Here is a 16608-nt window from a genome sequence, read left to right as displayed (position 1 = left end):
TGAATGGGTCAACAGTGATAAAATCATTTTGTGCAGATGACCACTGCTATTGTCTTTCCAATTTCAGTCCTGAACAAACCTCTAGAGACGGACGTATCCACCTTAATCTAACGCCATTTCTAAACCCACACTGATGCGCAGCCATGACAACATGCTTGTTTTGCCAGGAGTTTAAGAGTTAAGCAAAGCAATGAAAAATCAAACTACAATGTTGGGCGATATTTAGAAGACCTGTCTATTTAGAGCCGCCTTGATAGCAGTGTCTACAGTGTTTGCCATTGTTGTTATTATTCCTCACTGGTTCCTGAGCACCGCTTGAAGAAACACAGCTGTTTGATGTCACATTTCCAGGCGAATCAGTCAATTCGGTTGAGTAGGTGGATTCAAAGGTTTGGACCCAGCCAAAGTTATAACTTTAATTGTTGAGTCTTGAGCAATAGACTTCTCCTCTGGAGCTGAAATGAACATGACACCCCTGCTCCGCTGGAAGCTCCGTTAATTAGTGGTTTATTGCCTGTGTATGTTTTTCTCACCCAGGGAGAGAGCTGCCTCCAATCTGCAGCGATGTTCGTCAAAAGCAGCGGATCTCCATTGACACCCTGCCCCCAGAGGTCAAAGCTCCGTTCCCCTCTGACCCCATCATCCCCCTGCGGACCAAGACCACCAAGGAGTTTCAGTGAGTTTCCAGGCCCTGAAGACTGTTCCCACCTCACTTCTGATGCTCGAAACACAATAAAACAAGTTCTAAGAATTATTCTGGAGCCGGGCGGGGTTTGTGTTTTTTTGAGCATTGTGTTTGTGTTGCCAGGGAGGACATGGAGCGTGCCGTCCAATCAGGTGACTGGAGGGAGGTCCGAGAGTTTTACCTGACCACCTTCGACTCCTTCATAGAAATCAACGCTGCCTTCAAGGTAGAACACATAAACACACACACACACACATACAGTTTGGCTCCCAACAGAATGCCTGTTGTGAGAAAACTGTTTTAGAAGCTGTTAAAATTTAACCAGACGCCATAATTGTTTTACCATGGGAAAGCATTTTTCCTCTGCTGTTTTCCTAATTTTTTTCTCATGCTCTCTGCTTCCCTTTCTTTCCTCAATTTTCTGTCCTGCTCCCCCCATTCCCAGCGAGAGGCGAACGGATCGTTTAACACCATAGATGATTCAGGAGTCAACGCCAAGTTTGTCAATGCTGTTTACGACGCACTGCTCAGCACAGTAAGAACGTGATGACAACATCCTACCTACAAACACACACATGAGCTCACCATCCAAATGCTTCCAGATCTGTTCACCCTGTTTGATCCCTTAATGGCATTTCAGGTTCCAGATTCTTGATGTTACAGACTTGATGTCTGTAACAGAGTTTATAGCGTCTATATAAGTTTACACACTTTCTATAAAACTTCACATACTTGCTGACTTGATGAGCTGCCAGGCGATGCTCATTAATGACACAGTGTAAGAAAATATTTTGCCTGAACTCATCAGCAGAGTTCAGTCAGTGAATGTAAAAACAGCGCAAGATTTTTTTTTTTTCAAGCATGAAACGTTCCGAGCTGCCCCTGTAAACACTTCTGTGTTCTGAAGTAACCTCTCTGGTTAAATAAAGGTTAGGTAAATATGGCGGCCAGTGTTTCCATTTCTCTTTGTGGGTCCCTGACATTCAGGAATGTTGACTCAACCTTCTGATTCTTTGTGTTTTTAGACGTTGAATATGTTTTGGTGTGTGTGTGTTTAGCCTCAAGACATCCAGAAGTCAGTGCTGAAAGGGATCATCAACAGCCTGCTGAGGGAGTGGAAAGGGTGAGAACGCCTCAGTGACACATTCTGCATCTTACAGATCTATTTGCTCAATTACTTGATCTGTTTCAGCTTCGATGTAATGTCCAAACAATACGAATTCAGATCGGATATTTGGTCATTAAAAAAATCCTAATAAATTGGACATGATGTCCAAGCAGGTAGATGTGATAGAAGAGAAACTGAACTACTTATTTGACTAGTTGGTTTTTCTGTTGTGTGAAAAGTGTTTGTTTGTGTTCTGTTTTCAGGCCTCGGACAAAAGATGACCTGCGAGCTTATTTCATTCTTGTTCAGGTGAGTCAAAGATCCTCTTTACACCTTGAATTCAAATGTGTCTTGAATCCAGATTGTATGTAAATATGATTTGACTCAGTTAAAATGACACCTTGTATCTCCAGTGTCCACATTAAGATGTGATTGAGATCCAGTCGCTCTGTCCAGCTCAAACAACCAAACATCACTCCTATTGTTTTCCATCATTTGCTAAGCCATTGTAACATAAATGGCTTAGTTGCAATATGAATTGCCATGTTTGCCAAGCTTTTTTGCTAGTAGCTTAGCTTTCTAACTGGCTATTGGCTGCTACCTCGCCGTTTGCAACAGTCGGTAGCAATTACGTATTGCTGCCCCTATAGTCACTGTATGTTGATTGAAATTCATAGAAAACCTATGAAATTAAAAAAAAAGAAAACTGTATTCCAGGCCTGGAAATGGTTTGGAATTAAGACAGTCTTTTGGAAAAGTTTTCAGTATACATAGTTCTGGCTTTTGTTTAAAATATGTTCATAAAAAGCCCCAAAAATGTTTGACAATTAGTCGAAATCGAGACATCCATACACATATCGATGTCCAGATAAGCCATATCCAGTCACAATGTTGAGTCATTGATCCACTTCGACAGGGGAAGAATAAAAGGACAGCGATCAGCCTTAATTCATTATAATATCACGTATGCTTTTTTGGACATGTCTATAAAACAAATGTTCGTTCAACAACAAATAAATGTATTCAGATTCATAACCCAAACAAAATTATAATGTAAACATACATACAATTACATTGACAGCTATATGATTTTGGTGGTCTTGACATTTTGCGAAGCACCTACGTACGTTGGCACGTGCAGCTAGTTGGCGGCGGAAGTGTCTAATGAGCGAGTAAAGTGAGCAAGTGCTAGCAGTTTGCTGAACTGCCTTGGAAGTGGGTGTTTAATAAGGTATGGCTGTATCGCTATTTAGGACTATCTATTTAAAACTACTTTAAAGAAGTCATGGAAGTAACGTAAAATATGGAAAAATTAAAGAAAAGTTTTGAAAATGCATGGTACACGGTATGTTAACTGTCAACTTTTATATCACAGTACACCTTGAAACTGGTATATTGGTTCAACCTCAAAGCAGAGTGGTGCTAAAAATGTTAAATAAACAACAATATTCAATCAGAACACGAGTGGATTAGACTTAAACAGTTGATTCTGAACCATAAACATAGTTTCTCCTGAATCCAGATCTGCAGGTCAGCTCAGGATGTCCATACTTCCACAAAAAAATTGAATTCACTTTGCTTTTATCCTTATTTAACACTGAAACTTTAACTGAACAACAGTTTTTTTTGTCCTCTTTCCTTCTCTTTCTCCCACACCCTTTTTTCTTCTCTCACATCTTTTTTTCTTTTCTCATCAGAGCTGGTGGACAGACATCTTTCCCTCGAACCTCTCTGTCGCTTTCGTAGAATGCCCTCCATTTCTGTCCTTTTTCTGTTTGTGGGGTCCTTTCTTTGATCCTTTTTCATCCTGTTTGATCATCTCTTTCCTTTCTCTCTCTGCCTCCATCTCTCTGTCTCACTCTCTGTCTTTCTGTCTCTCCGTGTCTCTGTCTGTCTGTCTCTTTCGCTCTGTACAGTCTGATTTCCATATATGGTTTTGGGGATTAGAACCAGATAAAGACAGGAATCTGCAGTAGTTCCACTGTGGTTCCACGCTCCATCAACACACACACACACACACACACACACACACAAACCAAATGTCTGATTTTGTCCCATTTGACTTTGAGGACTCGCCTCGTCTTCCAACTCTCATGAGAACACAACCACACACACACACACACACACACACACACACACACACCACACATATACACACACAGATTGGGACTGGGTGAGGTCATGTTGGAGTTGAGGACTGCTGGTTTCCTGTCTGATGACGACTCTCCCTCCTTTACAGGCTCTGAAAGCTTCACACTCAACTCTTCTCTTCTCTTTCTCCTCATCTGTGTTCTAACCCCGTAAAGACCGAACAGACCTCGTACTTATTATGTCATGTGTTATTATTCTCATTGCATCCAAGCACCAGTCGAACAGACAGAACTTTATGTTCTCAAAGTCAAAGTGAGTCATGTCTTTGAGAAAAAGACACAGCAGCCATTTAAATTCTGCTTGAGTGTGACCTGCACATCCTAACCATGACTGAACCTCGCATCTTGACTTGCTTTTGAAGGACAAATTCTCTCTCCATGATCTTATAGTTGCGAACGAGGTGGTGACGACGTTATTTGACAAGCTAATGACCGGCACTGTGTCCCAGTTGTTTCAAGCGAAAAACAATTTTAATGAAGTCAGGCAGGGGAATTTTCTTTTACCGTTTGCATGCGTGTGTCTGGGGTTTGTTGTCTGACAGTTTAAGTGCTTGTGTTTTTTTTGTTTTTGACCCATCAGACGTCTTTTTTGTGAGTAACATGTTATTAATACTGTGTGTGTGTGTGTGTGTGTGTGTGTGTGTATGTAGAACCCCCAGTATTCCAACACCAGCACCTATGTGATCTACGCTCACCTGCTGAGGCAGATCGCTGCTCTGTCTGAGGCCGACCACCACTTCCTGGTTCATTGGCTTAAAAAGTAAGTAAGTGTGAGAGTGAGTGAGTGTGTGTCAACGTTTGATGTTTGTTTGCAGCCAAGTTGCCATAGTGTTCCCTGTCTGTCTTTAGCTATTTCTGTTCTGTTCTATTCATCATTCTTTTTATCGACCCGTCATTCTCTTCACTTTGCTTCATGCAAATATCACACACGGCTTCGAGCTTTGGCGAATTCCTCTTGTCATGTGGTACAAACCCCAAATTTTGACAAGTTGCTGCAGCTGCATTCTGCTCAGCAACCAACTTGTTTTTCATCATCATCTTTGTTTTCTACCCCTTATCGGAGGAGGAGGGGTGATTGAAATGAATGTTTAGGTATTTTTGAATATGCTGCTTACATACACTGGTCCATCTACGTCCCAGCCCTCACCTATGGTCATGAACTCTGGGTAGTGACCAAAAGAATGAGGTTGCAGATACAAGCGTCCGAAATGAGTTTCCTCCGTGTGGTGGATGAGCTCAGCCTTAGAGATAGGGTGAGGAGCTCTGTCATCCAGAGGGAGCTCGGAGTAGAGCCGCTGCTCCTTCGTGTCGAAAGGGGTCAGTTGAGGTGGTTCGGGCATCTGATCAGGATGCCTCCCTCCCGTTAGAGATGTCCCGGGCACGTCCCACTGGTAGGAGGCCCCAGGGCAGACCCAGAACATGCTGGAGGGATTACATATCTCATCTGGTCTGAGAACACCTTGGGGTCCACCAGGAGGAGCTGGAAAGCGTTGTAGGGGAGAGGGGCGTCCGAGGTGCTTTGCTTCGCCCGCTGCCCCCACGACCCAGGCTCAGATAAGCGGACGAAAATGAATGGATGGATGGATTTTTACATTGGTGTCCAGTCAGATAAGTCAGATTGGAATTTTCTATTAAGCGTGATATGCACTAACTCTGCATTATAACTTCCAAAAGATAGGAATAATATGATTGACAAATTAACAGCACTATCTATATTTATCATGCTATTTTTTGTCTCAAAAAAAACATCCACTTCCAGCCTGTTTTATCAAATGCTGTAGCTTTTAAAAGTTGACACACAGCCTACAATTACAAATGTAAGCCAGCTTCTGTGTGTCTCTCTCGGCCCGAAGAATGCATCCTGTATGTGGAGATGATTTACAAGCGAGCTGCTTTAAATTACAAGTTCTATTTAGCTCCCCTGCGATCCAAAAACCCAAATTCTCCATCCAACTGTTACTATTTTTCTCTCTTGAAGTGTAAGTGTCTATTTTGTGTGTATTTTAAGGGTAGTGTTGACAAAAATATCAATGTGCAGTTTGTGCAGTTTTGACTCTGCCAAGCTGCTGATGTTAACCATTATTAACTCTGTGTGTGTGTGTGTGTGTGTGTGTGTGTGTGCGTGTGTGTGTGTGTGTGTGTGTCAGGCTGTCAGCGAGGCGTTTCAGGCAGCTGGTAGAGCGCCTCCTGCAGTTCATCTCCACCCGTCTGTTTCCTGCAGAACCAGACGAACTTCCTCCTCTAGCCAAGTGCTCCTGGTGGATTCCCTCTGCTACCAAAGTCCTCGGCCTGTTCAGTGAGTCACACACACACACACACACAAACACACACACGCATATTCACATCACGTTAAGAACTCACTGTATATTTATTGTACGTACAACAGCTCACATGTCACATTTGACTCTCCTTCCCTCTCCTCAGATGCAGCCAACAGTGTCTCCTCTACTCCCATCATGCCTTTCACGGACTTCTACAACATCACTCTGGAGCACATAGACTTCATGGAGGAGTACAGGACCTGGCAGAGCTACGGCAACTCTAATAGGTCAGATACAACTTGGCAACTTTCTCGCCAGATTTAGCAACTTATTCAGACCATCAGAAAAGTGGAGAGAATATATTGTTATTCATTCCCATGCATGCTGCTCAGAGTAATTGACCTTTTGCTAAGCCCCGCCCCTTTCTGATGGTCCGACAAGCTGTCACAGTAAGCATGAAGTAACTAACTGAAGAAATATTATCATATCTTTTGAAAAATGAAAGAGTGATTCCAGAGAGAAGCAGACAGAGGGGTCTACAGTCTGTGTTTGAAGGATGTATCCAGGATGTCAAACTGACTCAGCAGCAACAACAGGTTAAAAAGACAAAGACAGTTAGAAGCTAAAGCCGAACTATAGGCTACAGATCACAGTGTAAAAGTGAACCACCACATCACTGCTGATCGCCACACAAGATAATGAATATAAAGGGAAATGTAGCCGATATTCAACCAGCTGTGTGGCATCGCAGTGTGTGCAGATGAACAGTGTTTGGCTTCGCCCCCGTGCTGCTGCCAGCACCTGGACCAGGAAGGGATCTCCGGGGAAAGTCAAGCAACGTTCATCTGCACACACTGCGATGACACACAGCTGGTTCAATATCAGTAAAGTTTCCCTGCTTCCCTTCACTGGTTCCTGTACAGCAGGGTCGGTCTTTGTTTCACTGTTATAATCATTAAAAAGCAAAAGCAGCATGTGTATACATTCAGTAGGCTATATCTTCAGTAGCTAGCTAGCTAACCCTACCCTTTTTGTTTTGGAACAGGGAAGAAACGTTTATCTTTTTCCAACCTCTCTCGACTCTCGTAGCAACATCTGGAGCTAGTGCTAGGTATTCTGATTGAAAAAGAGCGGGCAGCACTGGTCAGATACCTGTCTGTCTCCTTGTCTGTCCATTTCAACCATTGGACTGATTAGTTTTTCCGTCTGCTGACTTTTAAATGACTAAATGTGTCCAGAATAACTCTCATGTCTCCTAAACTAAAACCTAATCACGTGTCGTTGACAGAAATAAAGTTTGATTTTTTGATTGAAAAATGTATCCCTGCATGTCTTTAGTGCTGTTCAATAGATTTGTTGCTTTTGTGTAACGTTCAAGGAAACTCCCACTCAACACTGACTCTCGTCTGGTAAATAAGACATGGATATGAAATGTTGGAGCAGTGGAATAGATGGCAAGCAGAGACTTTTCCCAGGGAAAGTGTCTCGGGTCTCGCCTGCTAATAGGGACCAGAAATGCTAACAGATGTGACAACACACTAACTTGACTCACTACCCATGACCAAGACTGATGTTAGCTCCTTCTGAAGATTCCTGGAAGTCAGACGGAGTATGTCTCAATGAGCAGAGACCAAGTAACGTTCCCACAGCTGCAGTTTATCCACAATTGTGGAAACGCTTTCAGAAGCCGTGAAGACTGTTTCACGCTGCGTCACAGCTCGTTAACGTCTGATAAAAGAAATGGATTTAGAGTTTACAGTTCAAACGATTGGACTCTAAAAGTCCCTGGCTGCTGTGGGGGGGATTCTTCTCATGTTGGGCTCGGGGGTGTAGATGTCACAGCCTGCTTATTCAGGTAAAGACAATGATTTTAAAAACACGCAAGAGCTGGACGAGAAAGAATTGTCCATGTCGATAGTTTTAACTGCTGGTAGCAAAACATTAAAAATTAAGTTTTCAGGGTTATTAACTTTTCATGTTTCTTTATGTCCTTTGTCAGGTTTTCCTTCTGTCAGTTTCCCTTCATCCTTTCAACGGTGGTGAAGAAAGCCATCATCCAGAAAGACTCTGAGCAACAGATGATCAGTCAAGCCAGGGTGAGACAAACGCACACTCACACAAAAACATATGTGGTCATCTTTGCTTTGTTTTACTTTTGTTTTACATTTAAATAATATATGCGAGCCTTTACCCTAACCCTAATTTAAATCAAACCCCAGCCTTAAAGGTCCAGTGTGTTGGATTTAGGTGGATATATTGGCAAAAATGGAATATGATAAAATAAGTTTTGTTTTTTTAGTGTGTAACCACGTAAAAATAAGAATCATTGTGTTTTCGTTACCTTTAAAGTGAGCCGTTTACATCTATATAGGGAGTGAGTCCTCGTCTCTGGAGATCACCATGTTGCACGGCTGTGTTTCTGCAGTAGCCCTGAACAGACAAACCAAACACTGGCTTTAGATTGAGACAGTCACATTTCCACTTGTTTGCATTGGCCACTGTAGTTAGCAGCCTGTCTTTTACAAGAGCGTTGGAAAAACAGTGATATTTTTTTAAACGTGAAACAGCTTTATTCAGTGTTTACTGGTTTAAATCACCAGGTCTGTTTGTTTTAGAGAGGAAGAGACCTCTGTGGATAATTCGACTCACTGTAAAATCCTCCTGAACATCTGAAACTTGAATTATGAAGGAAAAAGATGAGCACACATTAACAGGTGCTGGGCTAGTGGCCCATCTATGACATGCCAAACAGCATAGGAAAAACACTGAAACTGATTTATTCAGTGTTTTTACCGGAAATAATCACCTGTGCCGTTTGTTTTGGAGAGGAAGAGACCTCTGTGGATAATTCGGCTCATAGTTAACACCTCCTACACAATGAACACTGAAGAAATTCTAGCTGGGAAGAGTTTCAGCTGGTTGCAGTCTGCAGTCCTCACCACTAGATGCCACTAAATGCCCCTAAATCTCCCACGCTGTTCCTTTAACTTTAAGTGACCTTACTTTCTAAATACAAGCCCTGCAAAGACATACAGTAACGCGGACACAAATGCATGTCTACACATTTTAATTGTGTGTGTGTTTCACAGCAAAGCCTGGTCAGTAAAGTTTCTCGCAGGCAGAGAGTGGACATGAACCTTCTGTTCCTCAACATTAAAGTACGACGAGCACAGCTCCTCAGCGACTCACTGGATGAGGTAAGGACACACACACACACACACTCTTGTCACACCTGTTAAAGATGTTTTTAAACTACTACTACTACTACCAAACTAGCTGGAGAGGAAGAGTTGTGTTTCCTCTGCAGAGATTTTATTATTTTATGTATGAGGACACCTGGGAGGCGAACATAAGTGCATGTGCACAGGTGTTATTCCATCGTTCCAATATTCCAGTGAAATGTTTCCACGGTTGTTTTATACTTCTACAGCATAAGCATATGTTTTTCTATTTCATTTCAAACTCATCTCCCAAAACAAGCAGTTAACATGTTTGGCCCTCAGGGTCACGTGGCTTTTAAGGGCTCTGTGACTGTAAGGGCCTTGGTGACCACACATAGGTTTGCATGTATCTTTTGGTCCAGTGCCAGAATAATTAATGACTAAACAAAATACCATCACTTGCAGTTTAATTGGAGCATTTCTGTATATATTTGCCTGCAAGTAGTGTACTGCACAAAGGAAAGATAATGAAGAAAGAAGGAATTCATCTCACTAACTGGAAATCTTTAGGGCCTTATGAGGTTTTGATGACAAACAAAAATATATTTTTTGCAGTGTGTTTTATAATGAGAGAAAAACAGGCAAATTTGTGGTGTGGGAATGCGGAGGGAGCGGTGAAGATACAGAACCAGTTGTGAGGATGAGCCTTTAATGTTCTACATTCATGTGTCGACCTCAAATGCTCAGTGTAACCTAAACCGAACTGTAAATCTCATGTGAACCCGAAAATGTAACTGATGTTAAATGTTAGTTTCTTCAGGAAGTGAGATTCAGCCCAAGTGTCCACACAGTTCTGTCTTTGTGAAGTTGTTCGGTCTGCAGAAGTTTAGGAATACTGTATGTTTTTAAGTCTAAATGAAACTCATCTGTTTGTCCGTCTCCCTCCACAGTTGACGAGGAAGCGGTGTGACCTGAAGAAGAAACTGCGGGTGACGTTTGTCGGGGAGGCGGGGCTGGACATGGGCGGCCTGACGAAGGAGTGGTTCCTGCTGCTGGTGCGACAGATCTTCCACACAGACTACGGTGAGACACACTGCCAGTTCAAAGAAATTAAAGTCTGGGATGTCGGTAAGTGTGGGCCATAAGTATGTGTACAGTGCGGCACACATGGCGACATGATTGCACACTGAAACATGTCCGTAGTATATATAGTTTATGACTCAACCCAGTGTGAATAAAGCAAATGGAAAAGCTGAGGTCTATCAACAGGGAACAAAAGATAATGCTGAGAATCTGGAGGGGAATCCAGTTTGATGCAAAGTCAATGGAAAGTGAAGCCATACTTTATTGAAAAGAAGCGGAAAGAAAATTTTATTGGATAAAAACGGAAAGTAAATTTTTATTAGATGGAGGTCTCAGCGGACGAGCTCAGTGAGTTTTCAGGTCGGTGGAGCTGCAGCAGCAATAACTGTCAGATGGCTGAGAGAGGCAGTCACTGTTGGTTTTGGAAAATCAGCAACAAACTGGAGCAGCGTGTGTTATGATTATCCTCTTCTCTTCGTCTGTTTCTCTTTTCAGTTTACTCTCCTGTCTTTACCGACTGCCTGACTCTAATTATCTCCATATCTCTGTGTCGCTTTGTTTGTGCGTCTTTGTCTCTTTCACTTCCTCACTTCTTCTTTCATCCTGTAAAAAAAAGTCTTTTATCTTTGATCCTCTCTAATCCTGCCATTTTAAAGGAACAGTCCACCAAAAATATATTTTTCGAGTATCAAATTTGTCTCCTATAATGTTGGAAAGTGGCTCTGAAACAAATGTCAGAAAAAGCATCAAAACTTTTATGGAATATTCTCAAATTTCTCCGAAGCACAATCCACTTTTTCTTCATCAATGCATATGTTCAGCATGTTCCAAACAACTGTTATTTATAGTAAATCATGTAATGTATTACTTTATGTCGCAGTATCACCTCCTCCAAAGATCTGCCTGACGTAGTGTAAGATTGTTCAATGGTGTAAAATTGGATCATCATCATCATCATCATCTTCATGCTGCAGCAGCTGGTTGAGTTCCTTTGGAAGTTTTGATACCTTCTTTGCTTCACTCTGGACCACCACTTAAATCCATTTCATCCTGGTTGCACAGCCACACTTACACCTAAACATTATCTTTTAAAATGACAATGCTGGTATTATTCTGAAGACCAAAACCAACCTCTGTGAGGAAATAATGAGGAAATAAAATGTTTCTTTCATGTCAGCTAGAGCAACACATACAGTAGAGGTTCTTGCTTTCCGAAACTGTTACAAAAAACTGTTCTATAAATCAGTTTATGATGTGACAGCACTCTGTTTAAAGGTCCAGAATATAGGAAATGGCCCCGAGCGCACCGAATGCAAAACGTGAGGCGCACCACACTGACTTTTTTTTTAAAAAATTGAATGCTACTAGTAAAAAAAAAACACCCAAAAAAATGCTTGATGCACCTTTTTATTGTTGCCAGGCAACCACCCCATCATGTCCTTACACTAACCTTCCCATGTATTCAATCTACCCTTTATTTATTTATTTATTTTTTTAAATTCGTATCTAGTTCCTAAAATGTTGAGGCAGACGGTACTTGCTGTAGCTCTGGTTGAGGGTGCGAGGCTGTCAGCAGAGAAATGGATAAAAAAGAGGGTGGATCATGGGGAGTACCACCAGTTGGTCCAGGAGTTTCTCCTCCATGATGACTATTTCCAGGCATATTTTAGGATGACTCAGGGGCAGTTTGACAACCTGCTATCTATCATCAGACCGTATAGCTCTGGGTATCCACCAGCCGCTACCACCAGTTTCTCCTCCATTGTTTACCAGCTGTAAACTTGTTGCTGTGACCACCACAGAAGGCCCGCCTCTCAAATCATCCAATTGGACAATGGGAAAAAAAAAAATGACGTCAGAGTTGACGTTTTTTCAGCTCAGGGAGTTCAGAACACTCCGGCAAAAACGCCAGGTGCCTAGAGCTCAGAAACACCAGGCAGGTCACAACGTAAAAACCCCAAGCAAAAAGCTTCATTCTCATTTAAAACTATTACAAAAAGTTGCCTCCAGCTGCTAAAACACTTTCCGTGTGATCTTGGCCTATATCTTCATACAGAGTGGGTTCTCTTCTACAGAGGCCACCATGTTGGTGTACAGTAGCCTATGACGGACATTTTTGCGTCGGCCGCTGTCCTTGTCCCACAGATTTGTTTCAGTTGGTGACAGTCTGCAATATACTGCTAGATGACACTAAATCCTACCCACAAGACCTTCAAAGGTGCTGAATGTAACTGTGGACAAAAAGATTGTTGAGTCTCATTCCCAGGTCATCAAATACTGACACTTTGGGTTGGTTATCAGACTGAACCATAAACCCAAAGAACTGGTATCTGACAACATTGGAATGAGACTGTGTTGCTCTATGAATAAGAATCAACAATCCACTATTGTTCTTTGGAGTTACATACAGCCCTTTGAAGGTCTGGTTTAAATTTAGTCAAAGATTATGGTTTGGGTTACAGAAATTTCTTGGATGAGGTTAGGAAAGTTTCATTGTCATGGTCTCAATAATGATAATAATACGATAATGAATATGACGTCAAGGTTAGGGAATGATCCCATATACTGTCCACTGGAGATGTAAAAAAAACAGTGTGGTCTCCCACTTAAACATGTCTATTTGGGGGACTTGAAACTGATGGTGTTGTTCTCGACAGTCTTGTTTAGCAACAATCAGAGGCACCAGCTAATGTCCATACAAGCAGTGGAGTCACACTGCACAGGCGGTGAGGATTCGGTGGTTAACAGACATTATTTCAATCCAGAATCCAAAGTGAACTTAAATGAAATACTAGTCAAACATTTCTGAAACTGAACTTTCTCCTTTCTTTTCATTCAACAAGTGTTTCCATCACTGTTGCTCCAATATTTCCTTTAACCACAAGACGCAGTCTCACGTCACGTCAGGACAGAAACCTTTGTACAATATTGATCTAGAATTTCCTCCAAGATTCACTGTTTGAATTCAGTACATTCAGTTCAGTACATTGGAATCTGCATAAAAAATACACGTCTGTCTGCATCTGCCTCTTCTCCTCTCCCTCTCTCTCTTACCTTCTATCTGTATGTCTCTCTCTCTCTCTCTCTCTCCTCTGGTCGAGTTGTTCTTTCCATCGTCTTTCCATCTTTCCGCGGTCGTCTGTGTTTTTGGTGCCAGGGGACGTCGGCCCAAAGCAACACACTCAATGAAAGCTGTGTTCCCCTCATTAGCAGCACAGGGAAAGCCCCGACTCTGCCTCACACACATACACACACAGAAGCCCACACTCAGCTGCACATAGGCAGGTGTACACACACACACACACACACACACACACACACACACACAGGCTCTTTTATGCGTGAAGCGGTGTCAGTTTCTGGTGTTCAGAGATGTGAGTGGTCCAGATGTGTGTCTCGGCTCAGAACAGACTGCTGCTGTTTCTCTCAGTCGGAGCTGGAAAAGCTTCAGCGCTTCACAATCTTGTGGAGTTTATTCTGTTTAACTACCTGCTCATCGTCCTGTTTATCGCTCTGACAGTCAGTGTTGAGAAGTGACGTACTGCACAGCAGTGAAAAATAATAAACAACTCAGACCACGCAGACACCCTGACTGCGAAGGACAATAATAATTCAGAGGAAGATTCAGATTCTGTACACAATATTTATAAAAAATAAATAAAATCTAACACAAATTGCAGATTTTAGCAATTCCCAAATACAAAACAAATGTACCCGGTACCCTGACTACTGTTAGGTACTGGGATGAAATCCTCAGAGCGATTGTCAGACCTTACACTGGTGCATTGGGCCCTGGGTTCCCCCTGGTGCAGCAAGCCCTGGGTTCCTCCTGTTGCGGTGGGCTCTGGGTTCCTCCTGGTGCAGCAAGCCCTGGGTTCCTCCTGTTGCGGTGGGCTCTGGGTTCCTCCTAGTGCAGCAGGCTCTGGGTTCCTCCTGGTGCAGTGGGCCCTGGGTTCCTCCTGTTGCGGTGGGCTCTGGGTTCCTCCTGGTGCAGCAAGCCCTGGGTTCCTCCTGTTGCGGTGGGCCCTGGGTTCCTCCTGGTGCAGTGGGCCCTGGGTGCCTCCTGGTGCAGTGGGTCCTGGGTGCCTCCTGGTGCAGTGGGTCCTGGGTTCCCCCTGGTGCAGCGGGCCCTGGGTTCCTCCTGATGCAGGACAATGCCCGGCCTCATGTGGCCAGAGTGTGTAGGCAGTTCCTGGATGATGAAGGCATTGATGCCATTGACTGGCCCTCTGACCTAAATCCAGTGAGCACCTATGGGACGTTATGTAGTGGTGCATCTGACACAACCATCTGATGCACTGATCCAGGTCTGACAGGAGATCCCCCAGGACACCATCCGTCTGTGGATCAGTTGGATCAGCCTGTGTTCTCAGTTTTGTACTTTGACTTTCGGTGTGATTTTGAATCCAGCCCTCAGTGGGTTGATGATTTTGGTTTCCATTGACCGTTGTTACAGCATATTGTTCTCAACAAATTTTACAATGTGCATCAGTGAAGATTTACAACTTGAATAATGTGTTTGTCAAAAACCGATGTGTGTTGTAAGTGTTCCCTTAATTTGTTTTGAGCAGTGTATTCATCCCTCTTTCTTGCTTCCTTCCTTGTTACATCTTCTGTCTTTCCATCTTTTCACCCATCTTTTCTTTCGTCCTTACTTTCAAGTTTTCCTTTCATCCTTGTCTCCTTCCTTCCTCCCCTCCCTCCCTTGTCAATCCATCTATCTCTTATTCATCCAGGCTTTATTGGTTTATAAACCACCAGAATTGTGCTCAACCTAAATCTGTTTTTCAGGAATGTTCACCTACATGAAGGACTCGCGCTGCCATTGGTTCAGCAGCTGGAAGTGTGACAACTATTCGGAGTTCCAGTTGGTCGGGACTGTATCCTTTATCAAAGACGTTAGAGTATGGACACTTCCTGTAGTGTGTGTGTGTTGCATGTTATGCATGTTTGAAGGGGACCATGGCTGTTATATTCTCAATTAATTAAGGCGGAGGGTGTGTTTTTACCCAACAATGTATTTTTAGGTTCATCTATTATTCACCAGCAGGAGTAGCTTGTTTAGACCACATTAGCATTTTAATGATCTTCCATTAGAGTTATTATATTCATAGTTCTCCAGTGGTTTCACAGCTTCAGGTTGCAGGGGTTGTTCAGTCTTTAACGTGTAGGTAATGTGCACTCGGGTACAAATACACACACTCACACACACACTCTCTTCTCTTTTATTTCCCCTCCCTCCCCCTCTCACATACTCTAACACTCCTCTATTTTAAACCACAGAGGAGAAAGAGATACTATAATGTGTGTTTTTAGGCTGTAAACCCGCACGCCGAACACATATATCTCAAATAAATAAGTCTCTTTTCAGCACAGAGTATAAAATAAAACAGACGAGGTTTCTCACTGACACATTTCTCCGAAACAAGACAGCCTGAGTGATTTCACACCCACATACTTACATAACAAATACTCCAATAAAATTTAAACACTCAACCGAGTATTGTAAAAGGCATTCCTGGTAACATTTTCTTAGCTAAAGAACACTGCAGGATTTAAATGCTGCGGGCAGTGCTGTAGTCTTTAAGGTGCATGTAGATTGAATGTGAAGGGAATTTTCTATGGAGTGTTTTTGTAGTCATGGTTGGAACAACTGATGCAGTGACTGTAAAGATGTTTGGTCAAGCTAGTTGACACCACTAAGTCCTCATTTCTAACACAAAATACTGAATGTGCACTCACTCTTAAAGCATTTGCACCTTATACCTGTTGGTTTCTGCACAGGCAGTGTATGGGTGGAGGATTTCAAAGCTGAAATCAAAGCTTTTATTCAGCGACCTTGTGTCCTACAAATTATGTCTCTGTGCTACTAATTTACTGCCAATTGCATTCTGTTTGGGACTGTAATTGCTGCCTGAGTGATCTTCAAAGGTGACTTTTTTTTCCCAGTGAGGTAGGGTTTAGTTTTTGTACCACACAGAAGTCATAAGAAGGTGGCTGGTGTGGGTGGTGGAGGTACAAAGAGCAGGACGTAGACACCAGATAGAAGGATTCACGTCCTGAGCCCTGCATGTGGTCAGATGTAGGCGACAGAAGCACTTTGGTGAAGGTTAGGGAAGGATCGTGACCTCGGGGAAATATTAGTTAAGTCATTTGACTT

At 42.7% G+C, this 16608-nt stretch overlaps 1 protein-coding gene across 1 annotated transcript in view; it reads left to right on the top strand.

The window, feature by feature from the left end:
* The window catches only part of hectd2 (HECT domain containing 2), a 76522-nt gene that overhangs the window by 18146 nt on the left and 41768 nt on the right, over positions 1–16608 (top strand). The window contains exons 3-14 of the mRNA XM_078160911.1: positions 538–676; positions 809–911; positions 1131–1220; positions 1744–1808; positions 2057–2102; positions 4594–4703; positions 6091–6239; positions 6368–6491; positions 8204–8300; positions 9294–9401; positions 10316–10448; positions 15240–15328. Of these exons, the coding sequence (XP_078017037.1) occupies positions 538–676; positions 809–911; positions 1131–1220; positions 1744–1808; positions 2057–2102; positions 4594–4703; positions 6091–6239; positions 6368–6491; positions 8204–8300; positions 9294–9401; positions 10316–10448; positions 15240–15328 (1253 nt within the window). The remainder of the gene's footprint in view (positions 1–537; positions 677–808; positions 912–1130; positions 1221–1743; positions 1809–2056; positions 2103–4593; positions 4704–6090; positions 6240–6367; positions 6492–8203; positions 8301–9293; positions 9402–10315; positions 10449–15239; positions 15329–16608) is intronic.

This window comes from Epinephelus lanceolatus, chromosome 17 (assembly GCF_041903045.1).
Source record: "Epinephelus lanceolatus isolate andai-2023 chromosome 17, ASM4190304v1, whole genome shotgun sequence".
Classification (NCBI taxonomy): domain Eukaryota; kingdom Metazoa; phylum Chordata; class Actinopteri; order Perciformes; family Serranidae; genus Epinephelus; species Epinephelus lanceolatus.
Note: the sequence above shows the minus strand (reverse complement) of the source record. Positions and strands in the feature narration are given on the sequence as shown.